This window comes from Carcharodon carcharias, chromosome 12 (genome assembly GCF_017639515.1).
Source record: "Carcharodon carcharias isolate sCarCar2 chromosome 12, sCarCar2.pri, whole genome shotgun sequence".
Lineage (NCBI taxonomy): Eukaryota > Metazoa > Chordata > Chondrichthyes > Lamniformes > Lamnidae > Carcharodon > Carcharodon carcharias.
The window spans coordinates 85,555,416-85,567,853 of NC_054478.1; the positions used below are offsets into that span (position 1 = coordinate 85,555,416).

General features: G+C 42.9%; 1 protein-coding gene across 1 annotated transcript in view; it reads right to left on the bottom strand.

Moving 5' to 3' along the window:
- pde11a (phosphodiesterase 11a) overlaps window positions 1-12,438 on the bottom strand; it is a 390,201-nt gene that overhangs the window by 123,795 nt on the left and 253,968 nt on the right. The window contains exon 10 of the mRNA XM_041200136.1: window positions 9,851-9,901. Coding sequence (XP_041056070.1) covers window positions 9,851-9,901 — 51 coding nt within the window. The remainder of the gene's footprint in view (window positions 1-9,850; window positions 9,902-12,438) is intronic.

Sequence of the window (12,438 nt, forward strand, 5' to 3'; positions counted from 1 at the left end):
GGAGGTCGAAAATGGATCGTGTCCACAGGGACGCGATGTACAAGCCTCTAGATAAAGGGGGAAAAAACATGTCCAACATCGCCCTCATACTGATGGCCACCTTTGGGTGTGGCTGCACCAAGCTGTGCGTAGACCCTCGGTACGCAAAAACAAGTGTCACTACATGCTGAGGTTCTACCTGTCCCTCGTGGAAAAATTTATGCAGAAACACTTTTGACCACAAGTCAATCAGGCAGTGGTCAGGATGTAACGTCTTAGAGGCCCTGCAGGAAAAGGAGAGGGTGGATCCTGTTGGATGGTTCCCTGAGCAGACTGTCAAAGTCATTTGGCAGAATGCCTCATCGCCAGAACTTTCCAACAAGCACCAAGACGTAGCTTGGCTGGTGGTGAGAAAGGCCCTCCCTGTCAGATTCTTCCAACACGCCAGGAGTCTCACCTCCTCTGCACGTTACCCTCGAGGTGGCTTTGGTGGGGACGAGACTGTTGTTCACCTCCTTGTGAATTGTGCCTTTGCAAAGAAGGTCTGGAGAGAGATGCAGTGGTTTCTGTCGAGGTTCGTCCCGAGCAGTTCTGTGACACAGGACTCTGTGCTCTACGGGCTGTTCCCAGGGACACACACCGAGACAAACATCAACTGCAGCTGGAGGATCATCAACTCGGTGAAAGACACCCTTTGGTCTGCCTGAAACTTGTTGGTCTTCCAGCGCAAAGAGTTGTCCCCGACCGAGTGTTGCAGACTGGCACATTCCAAAGTCCAGGACTACGTGCTGAGGGATGCACTAAAGCTTGATGGGGAAAGGTCGCTGTCGAAGACCTTTCTGCCACAGAGCAGCGAGGGGCTGAGTACTGTTGAGAGCCCCTTGGGCTGCACAGCTCAAAATGATTGTCTGCATTGAATACTAACTGTATTATAATTGTATTGAAGCACTTCAGAGTGCAACCTGATGTACGTTGATAACTCCAATACCATTGTCTGATTGTCTGCATTGACCATATTGAAATGATTGTAAAATTCATTGATTGTATTGATGCACCTTGTGATCTTTGTATAAAAGTTGAATCTGATTGTGTACTTTTGTGATTGTGATTTTGAAATGATTTGGAATGTTCTTCCAGATATTTTATGAATGGAGTATATTTTTCAAATAAAAAATTAAACAGCATGAGAAGATGTTGGTGTGGTGGGTTGGAGATGTCATGTGAAGATACGTTCACTGACTTTGACCACTCATGTATGAGGTCATTAAACTCCTTGTGGCACTGCTGCCTGGTTATTGAGGCCCAATCCTGAGAATTGTCTTCTTTAGCAACCTGCTCACAGAGGGTGGTCCTTGTGAATCTACTGGCCTCCCAAGGAATAATGGCTTCTCTTCTCCTGTCCACCTCCACCACTAAAGCCCCCAGCACCACATCTGTGAACCTGAGAGTCTGCTCTCTCTTGCCTTGGAGTTCTATTTTCCTCCTTCAAAATTGAAACAACAAGCTTTCAGTGACAGCCTCTATGATTCAGTGCTACTTCCCCTTTAAGCGGAACAGACTGCATCTAAGAGCAGCAGGCTGGTGGATCAAGTGCTACCAGTACACACTGCCTTGTCCCCATGCTGTGCACTCAGGCAGCCAGAAGTCATCCCCACTCAGACCAACTCTACAATCAGGTAGAAGTGGCTTGCTACTTGCCTCCATGACAATGGGTGGGAGCAAGTAACGAAGTGTGACACCCTGCCCAAAAATAGGTGCATACCTATTTTTATCCCTTAATCTTCCAGTTTAAATCTCTCTGCTTACTGAGAAAAACATTTTAAATAAATATTCTAAGAATCTTACTTTATTGATGGACATTAACGCCAGTGCTGCAATTAAATTGGTTAGAAATGCTTGAGTTTCCAGCCATCAGAATTGAAGAGTGAAAGGAAATTTTAAGCAGGCATAGGAGTGAACTAATTGGCATGTCTTTCATGAATACTATGATGTGTTGTCAGTTGATGCAAATTAACAAAGCAAATCCAAAAAAAAACACCTCATGATCTCTAGATTCTCTGGTATCTCTAATCGCTAATGTTCTGATACTGAACATATAACACTGATTTATTTTTACATCTCCTGACAGATGAGAATTCTAATCCAATGTTTCAGAGAAAACACATTCTCTGCTTGGCTGTCAATCACTGCAGAAAAACACTGCTGTCTAGAATTGGATTTTTGCATGTTGTATATTTTTTTCTTTCGGGTCTGTGTATCTTTGTCTTTTTTATTTATTCTTGCATCACGTATTGCCTTATATATTATTAACTTAATATATTTTCTTATTAAAATCTTTTGTAGCCACATCCTCACACAGTTCTGTTCAAGAATCCATGTTTTTTGTTCTTGATATAATAAATACTTCTGTGCTTGCTCTGCTCCCCCTCAGGCTACACAACAAATGAATCTGATGGCTTTGTTTATCTTTTATCTTATGCTGATTATATTAATATTTGAGTCAGTCAATTTATGAATGTTACAATTTTGTAGATAATTAAATGAAGTTCAAAGAACCAGGATTACCAAAGACTGGTTTGTTAGCCCTAAGACTAATGCTACTACAATCAGTACTTTGAAAATGTTTAAATAATGTAAGCTTCTAACAGCAACATTCCAAAAACTAGAGGCTAGGGGCTGGATTTTTAGGTTCTGCTGTTGGGGGGGTGTGGGAGAACAGAGGCAGGAGGGCATGAAAATATCGGCCCCTAGCCAGTGCGCTGGATTCCCATCATCATTCCCAGGGTCAGCACGTTTCATCGATGCAAGGGAAGGGTGGCCCCAAGAGCTCATTGAGGGCCATGTACCGATTTTCATGGGAATGCACGGGCTGCACACGCCTTCTGGGGTAGATCAGGTACATGGAGGTGGACACACAGCAGGGAATCAGTCATAGCCAACATAGGGACTTAAATGGGCCCCATGAAAGAGTGAACGGCGCAGAGTGGGACTCGGCAATTTGCACACAACTGCCATCAGGTTGGTCAGTTTGTCAGTGCACTGGTTAGTAACCATTCAGGCAGTGCAGGGGATTGTCATCCTCCTGGCATTGTTGGGACATAAGAGGAGAGGGCAAGGCTTCCAAACACAATTGGAGGGAGGGGTAATGTGAGCACAAGGAAGGCAATGGGAACATAATTGTCAGATTTTGGGTCCAGTGGTGATGAGAAACAACACCTTCTGCAGGAAGGGTCGAGCCCCAGGCATTAGGAGGACCGAGGAGACGGACAAGAGTAGAAAGACAACAGAGGCTGTACCCTCAGTATAGGATCTGAGAACACGAGAACTAGTACCACAGGAGACTGCGACTCTCCGATCAGATGGTCACTGAGGTTGGTGCCCTGATAGGAGAAGACCTCATAGTTTGCAGCACTGCTTGCCATGCTCTGCCAGTGACTGTCAAAGTCACTGTGGGCTTTGACTTCTTCCCTTCTAGGTCTTTCCAAGGATCAGCAGAGAATCTTGGTGTCTCACAAACACTGCATACACTGCATCTTGATTCCTTATTTGTAAAAGCTGGGCAGTACGCAGAATTTCAAATGGATGGGGCCTTGCAGGCATAGAGGGCAGTGGATTTATCTCCATCACTGGATTCCCCAGGTGTAGGGATCACCGATTGTACTCATGTGGTCAACAAGAACGCCAACTGACCAGGCAGTGAGATTCATCAACAGGAAAGGCTTCCACTCCTTCAACATTCAACTCGTCTGTGATCACAAAAAGAATTTCCTCTATACGTCCTCTTGCTTTCCTGGCAACTGTCATGGTGACTTCATCCACCGGCAGTACAGAGTGCCGCAGCTCTTCATTCCATCCATTAAACTGCGTGGATGGATTCTACAGGACAAGGAATATCCTTCTTAAGGAGATGGTTCTCTCGCTTTTGTGAGAAGCCGGGACAGAGGCATTTCAATTGAAGCCACTGTAATGGCTGCCGTGGTGAATTTAAATCAGGCCCAATCTCTTTCTGACTCATGTCAATTCCTCCCACTGCAGCCACTAATTGGTTGCTACTATCACACTCTAGCCAATGAACAGTCTCTCCCTGGGAAAATCAGGGGCTATGACTACTTCCCCTTAGGGGTGGGATCAGGACCAAAAAACAGTCTTGACGTGTTTCCTGCCCCCAGGAGGAATCAGGCCTGGATATTGTCTTCAATGAGCAATGCATTTTGCCAGAGGCCTAACATGCTTATTTTTTTCTTTCACCTGTAACTGCCTTATATTTAAATATCCCTTAGCAACCCATATATCGATTTTACTTTGAGTGTATTTCATGGATGCCACAGGTGATATGGGGATGATATGGAGTTACCCAAGTTGAGAACTGCATTTCAACCTTCTAATGGGTCAATTTTAACTCCCTTTTGGGGGTTGTGCTGCAGATAGGAAACCATGTGTGCAGAGACTCTGTCACCCATCCAAACTTGGCAGGCAGCAGGAGTGCAATTCTGATCAGCAGGAGACCTCCGCCAGTGGCCACATGGAACTTTCCCCAGAACTCCAGTAAATGTTGGGAGGGGATCAGAAAGGTTTCACAGTTGAGGAGTGTGAAAGGGACAATGGCAAATTGGAATGGTGTGGTATGAAATGAGTTGCTGATTTGCTATGAGGCCCTTTTGCACTACTTGTGATGACTAATTCCACCTACCCCATCTTTTATGGTAGGACAAAAAGATGCTCTTTTCTCAGCTAATGTACCATTTCAGGCCAGATTTTGCCCTGTGCAACGTTCATTAGACTTTCTATAGGCTTTTGCATGATCATCCAGTTATTGAAATGCAGAACAACCTCTACAAAGCATCTAGGACCTGCATGAACTTGGAAAGTAACTATGATAACCGACCAGATTGAAGAATTGCTAATGAGTGGCCCAGAGTCTGAACTCAGAAGAGTGAGTTAGAATAATGAATTCAATGTCAAATTATTTACTAGAAGAACAGAATTGATTAAGAGGCTTGACTTTAAAACTGATCAGCACTGTCAATTAAATTCAATCTTAGAGTCACAGTAATCTTGGCCTTTGCTATGAAATCATGTGAAAACAGATTTTGAACCTAAGTGAAATCCTGAAATTCATTAGCTACTCTTCCAGAATTTTGTCCAAAGCTGAGATGAACGCTCCAGAGTCACATCTTGAACACTTATGATGGACATTCCAAATAACAGAAGACAAGATCATGCAAGATTATCTTAAAGGACAGCAATGGAATTGCTGTGTGCTGTATCGTTACAGTTTTTGCATTGTAAAGAGATGTCTTTTGAGATTGTTAAATATGTTAATCAAATAGCCTAGCAAAACCTGGAAATGAGAGTGAGTATTGCTGAAAGAGAGAGACATGTCTAAGCTCTTAATCTTGCACTCATCAGGACACTCACAAGAATACCAATATAAGGGGCAGACAACAATTTATACTGTATGTGAAGAGAGTGCTGATTGGTTGGTAAATGGCATTGCCATGGAGAGTGCACCACTGATGATGACTGACAGTTAACTGCTAAGCATTGTTTGAAATTTAAACCAGGCAGCTTGACCCTGATTGGTCAAGGCACTACCCTGAGGAATGGATCAGCGAATGGCTGTCACTTATTTTGTTTAGCTGAAACAGGTGCAATGTATGTACATGTTCCTTTTATCTGCAAAGAACAGGGCCCTATGTATTAATATATGTCACTTCCTGTACAAGCAAATGCGCCATACTGCGAGCCTGACTGACAATCTTCAATTAGCTGTCAGCGTAATTTTTAGCACACTGAGGATTATTCAGCAAATGTTGTCCAATTGCGGAATCACATCTAATGCTGGGCACTGTGTTTTGAGTTTTGCAAACACAGGCTTGTTGGGTACGGTCTGTACCCTGTCTGTTGTGAACAGTGACTGGGATGTGCTATTTGATACGCTCCACCAGCCTATGGGATATATGGCCTTCATACTTAGCATCACAGTGGCACTGAAATTCACATACTACATTACTCATTTGTGTGATAGGCAGAGCGTCTTTTTGGCTTGATGGCAGCATCCTGCTAGTGACAAATACCACTTGTGTTGCGCTGCACTCGGATGGGATGTTTGGTCTCCAGTTGGCCTTTTGGTTTAATGAGCAAAAACCTTAATGGATTGTGGTTGATGATTATGAGAACCAGAAAATTTGTTTTTTTAAAATTCTTTCATGGGATGTGTGTGTCACTGGCAAGGCCAATACTTGTTGCCCATCCCTAATTACCCTTGAGAAGATGGTGATGAGCTGCAGTCCATGTGACGTAGGTACACCCACAGTGCTGTTAGGAAAGGATTTCCAGGTTTTTGACCTGTTAACATTGCAGGAACAGTGATATAGTTCCAAGCAAAGGTGGTGCATGACTTTGAAGGGAACTTGCAGGTGATGGTCTTCCCATGTGCCTGGTGCCCTTGACCTTCCAAGTGGTAGAGGTCACAGGTTTGAAAGATACCAATGCAGTCTCCTCTACATTGGAGAGACCAAACAGAGACTGGGTGGCCGCTTTGCGGAACACCTTCAGTCTGTCTGAAAGCATGATCCAGACCTTCCTGTTGCTTGCCACTTCAACACTCCATCCTGCTCTCATGCCCACATGTCCGTCTTTGCCCTGCTGCAATGTTCCAATGAAGCTCAAATGCAAACTGGAGGAACAGCACCTCATCTTCTGATTAGGCACTTTACAGCCTTCCGGACTTAACATTGAGTTCAACAACTTCAGACCATGAACTCTCTCCTCTATCCTCATCCCTTTTTTCAATATTCATTTTTATTTTTAAATTTTTATTTTTTATTTACCTATTTTTATTTATTTTCATTTTGATTCATTGTTTTATCCCCACCTTTTATCCTATTGTCGATCTTTCCTCCCCACCACTTTCCTCTCCCCCCACAAGGGCCATCTGTCACTTGTTAATGTTGTTCTTTTCAGAACACTTACTCTTGTCCTGCTATTATCACATTCTGCTTTCTTACCTTAATATACTGTCAGCACCTCCTTTAACCCTTACCACCACCATTAACACCCACTTCTGTCCTTTTGTTCATGACACCTTTATCAATCTCTCCTTTGCCCCCACCTATCGCTGCCCTTCTATCCATCTTAACCTGCTCCACCTCCCTTAAACTGTATAAATTTCATCAGATTTTCACTTCTCTTTAGCTCTGAAGAAATCATACCGACTCGTAATGTTAACTCCATTTTTCTCTCCACAGATGCTGCTCGGCTGCTGAATTTTTCCAGCATTTTCTGTTTTTGTTTCATGCTGATTACTAGTTCAGCACTGTACTCATCAGCTGCTTCTGGTGCATAGTAACCGATTACTGTGTAACAGAAAAGGCTATAATTGGCCAAAGTTGCACTTCAAGAAATCAGTGGAAATTCAAACATCCCCTGTATGTAAACTTGCTGCTGCAGCTTAATACAATGTCTGGAAACAGATCTTTATTACTCTTCCCTTGTCGTCATAGAGAATGGAATGCATTTGATTAATTGTTCATCTTTCTAAATGCATAGAAATGTTCATATTCCTCCCTAGGATAGTGTAATGTTACCGCATCAACATGTTGACCTTTAAATGTAGATAGTTGAATGCACTAAGCTTGATACCTGCACTAAGTTCCTTAATGTGAAATATTCAATGATAATATATTTGATAGCAAACATCTTCTCTGTTATTCATCTTTGTAATATATATGGCCAAGATTCTGTGCAGATCTGAGCTGATTCTGTCCACTCCTTAAGAGGCAAAGGAATGGCCATGGAGTGGAGCGTGTAGCGGAGATTTATCCTGGCAGTTCCTGCTGCTTGGATTGGAAAGGTGGTTGTGGCAGCATGCCAAGTGAATAGCAACTTGCAAGCTAATTAAAGAGAATTTGTGGACCCCACCAACGAGGCCCAGACCAGACATGAATTTTAAATTTTATTTTAATTTTGGAAGACCCTTGCCCAGAGGGCCATTAAGGCCATCGGTAAATTTAGCCTTGGCTCTTCTTCTCATTATGGATGGGTAGGTAACAGAGCACCCTGCAGGCTTGGGCAGGTGGGTGCTGGGGATGTGCATTAAGTCATACTTGTGCCTGTGCAACCCATGTTAATAAGGTGCCATCCAGCTGATGCTGCCAGCTCTGGTGAACTCGGCAATGGAGGACACCACTGATTGTGCCAACGCAGCATCACCAGCCACTACCCGTTTCTGTTATATGAAAGAATTATAGGCCAAAAAATGAAATGGCAGAAAAATATTTTGAAAAAACCAGCTGAGAAATAGCTGAGCACTGACCTCCCTTGAAGCACCAATTCAAGATGCTTTCTGGTCACTCCAGGCACATTTCCTGAAATAACAAATATGGCCTTAACAAGCCTGATGCAAAATGCATGCATAGGCTCCAGGCACTCAAACTGCTTCCAGATTACAATAATGTGTACTGGTCCAGAGAAGGAATCTAGTCTGTGTATTGATAAAACAAGCCTTGGATCATGCACAGCATGTGTTACAGATGTAAATGTTTTTATTATTGGTCCCAGAGATAAAGAATACATGGTGCAGCATCAACTTGTATGGACCGTTTCAACACAATGCTCGACCAATGCACAGAACTTCAGAAATAAAACAGGTACTCACAGCTAAATTGGACTACTTTCTCTTGTCTAAGGAATGGTCGCAAATAAAATAACTCTGATTGCTCACAAGAAAGCATTCACTACTCACTCCTACTCCAGTTTCCTAATAAAGAAACCTGATCAACTTTTATAAAAGCAAAATACTGCAGATGCTGGAAATCTGAAACAAAAACAGAAAATGCTGGAAAAACTCAGCTCATCTCATCTCATCAAATCTCATCTGTGGAGAGAGAAAAACAAAGTTAACCTTTTGAGTACGTATGACCATTCCTCAGAGCTTCTTCAGCTTCTAGTCTGGAATTGCTGAAGAGTATGCTATTGCATGAATATAATCTTATACCTAAACTACTATTAGCAATAAGGCATTTTAATAATAGAGGACAAAATTGAACAAAACAGTGAGCTTACTTTTTAACTCATTACACGTTTGTTATCAAGCTTTTAGGTAAACTTGCAAAATGAAATGAAAAATATTCACAATATGAATTATTAATTCCTGTGATCAAATATTAATCTTGTTCACACTTTCAGGGCTGTACATTTAGGAATCTCTTGAAAATGAACAAATAGTTTACCCACAGTTCACACATAAATAATCATTTTACATCAATGGACAAATGTATATGGACTCCAAATCTACCTCATTGTTGAATACACTAACACAACAGCATTGAGCTATGCATTAAGTGCCAATAGATGTGTTATCCATAATATTTTTCAGCTTGAGGTGAGCTGCAGCTCTTTAAAAATGGTGCCCAGAGAAAGTCTTCCATTAGGAAACAGGAATCATCCCCTTCTGCTAAGGTAATAGCCTAACAATTGATTCTTTGTTTTCTGGCTGCCGCTGGTCCTTGCTTTTAGATTGTTTTTGTTTTGGTGATTGGAAGAAATCAATCCAATAACTGATTGTTGAAGCTTTCACAATAAAGTAGATGGTTGAGTTACCTGCTAACAATTCAGAAATACTTATAACTGTCATTTGCAATGCCATCTATGTGAAGTTTTACTCCTATAAGTTTAGATTTTTAAAAAATATCCGATTACATTCATCATAGATGCAATCTTTCCTTGTCATAACTCAGTTCCTGGGAGCCAAACATTTCATGAATTGTTCTCGCATGACTGATCCATAACTGTGTAATATATAATTTGAAAAAAATGAAGCTTAGTAAGCAAGAAGATGTAGGATATATTTTGTGTTGGCACACCCTACCTTAAATTTGTCCACTTCAGTCTTTAAACATGTAGCATGATATGAAAGGACCTGTAATAGAATTGAACAAAATTAGGTGTTGCCTTAAAATCAGTTCCAAAATCCTCTCCAAAAAAAGTGGTAAAAATGCAGATCATTGTCTCTTGAGGACGCTGTTGGAACTGAACAACTATAGACATTTAATATCAGTGATGCAATAGAACAAAGAAAACCCTAACCAATTCTTTATGTCAGAAGTCATAGGTTATGTTAGTGAAGAACTACTAAGACATGTTGAGCAGGATTTTGTCCGCTGGGAGGTTCACATAGGGATCAGTTCCATGGTCCAAAACTGCATCAGCTGAAGGGCAGGTTTGACAGCCAATTAGTGGTGGCAGGTGTCGTGGTCTCTTATGGACCGCTACCGCCATATATGTTGAGGGTCTTGATGTAGACCTCAAGGGATCTGTCTCTATACTATCTATGCTAAGCAAGATATTGAGACTGAGCGTTCTGGTTGAACATAATTCCATGAAGCATATTACCATTAACAATTATATACAACTCTGCACAGGCCCTGATCTAGCCTGGGTCCTAAAAGTTACATAGGCTGATTACTTGACTATATGCCTGACTCATAAGGTATACATTAAATCTTACTGATACTGAGGACAGGATTTTCTCTGCCTGCCAGCGTCGGGCGTGTTCGGTGACGTGAATGGACAGTGTGGCATGATCGGTTTCCCGACAGTGTGAAACCAGTTTGCGATCGTCCGCAAATAAGGTTCCCGCCATCAGACATCGGGAACCTTATTATAAGCATATCATTATAAGGTTAACTCATCCACCTTCACTGGATCATCCGCCCGCATAGGCCGGAAAACACGTCTCACAACAGCGCATAAGTAATGTGCACATGGCGGGCTGCACTTTGCTTAGGGCTGTGAGGTTAGTTTGCCTACCTTGCTTTGGTCAGCACTTGCAGTCATCAGCGCCAGGCTTCACAGACAACACGTCACTTTTAGGGGGGCTCGCGAGTAGGCCTCTACCTACCAGATCGGCCATGTGTGAATGGCCTCAGGCAATGGAAAAGGCTGCAGGACGAGAGCTGTACTGGGGAAGGAGAATATCCCAGGGTGTGAGAAGAGGCACATGTTGATTTATGCAAGTAGCCTAAGATGGTGAGGGCTGAGGGGGCAGTCTCCAGAGAAGATGAGGCCAGATGAAGATGTGAGAATGGGTGGTTATGTCCTTTGAGCTGGCAGTGAGTGAGATGCCAGCGAATGTGTGATGGGCTTGAGTGTGTGAGATGAGATGGTTGCCATACCCTGGTTGCATGGATGAGATCCTTCATCCTCTATCTGCATTGGATGGCCAACCTCTTCTGTGCAGCATAGCACTGACCACCACTGTCATCACCTACCAAGCTGGAGTGATAATGTAGCCACCCCTCCTGTGGCCAGAACGGCGGTAGAGGACATCACAGTGAGTCTCCACAGCTTCCAAACAGCACTTGAGGGCTGCAGTCTTCTTGCGTTTCGGGGCCATGTCTTCTTTGCTGCAGTCCTGGGCTAGAAGCACTGAGTGTGGCTGTACTTTAAATGTGGTGGCTGCCGTGATGAAGCGGTGAGGTGATGGCATGGCAGGTGGATGATAGCCTGCCCGCCATGCAGTGTGTTTCCAGGAAATGCATAAGTAATACGGCAGGTTTGGGATGATACGGTGTGAAAACCTGCCATTGCGGCCAGCTGATGCCGTACTTCATGCAAATTGGACAATTCCGCCCAGAGTCACAGACAGTAGTGAACATCTGCAGTAGAGATCACAGGCAATAATGAACATCTAAAATGGAAGCTGTACCTTTTATCCTCCAGCCTTACACACGGTGATGTCATAGTGATGTCACTATGCAGCTCCTTAAAGATACATGTCATTGTCTGCATTGCCATGCTTACAATATCACAACATCCCTCTTTTCCCATCTGATAAAAAGAAAAACTTCTTGAGAACATACGTAAAGTGAATATCAAGCATAAACAAGATTGAATCACAGTATAGATTCTTTAGGCAAGAAGATAACTTTCTGGTGGGCGTATGACGTGACCATATTTTTTTCTTGTGTAGTTTTCAGGTGTTGTGTGATGTCCTGGGGTTGTACATTCACAGCTTGTGTTTCTTGGCTGTTCATTGTGGGATCATCTTGTCTTACAATGTTGGTACGTGAGGCGTACTGAAATAACACTCTGTGTCTGAGTCATTGTCAGTCTGATCCATCTTTGGTTCAGCTTGCACGATGTGATTGAGCCAATGGCTCCTTCTGACGATCTGTACATTTATCATTGTGTGCACTGTCGCAGTACCTTTCCTTGTACCCACATCTTTGTGTGGTGATCCGGTATATGTATATTTTGACCTGCATTCACAGTGTTAAAGGTTTTGCTCACTGTTCGTGCTGCTGGGACAACATCTCTTTCCGTTCCAGTCGAATATCATGGGCATCCATCTGGACTGGGAGTATATGGGACAGGAGTGGTACGGACTTGTCTCCCAAACATCAAACTGGCAGATGAGGGTAGACCATCTCCCTGTGGTGTGGCATGAAGATTAAG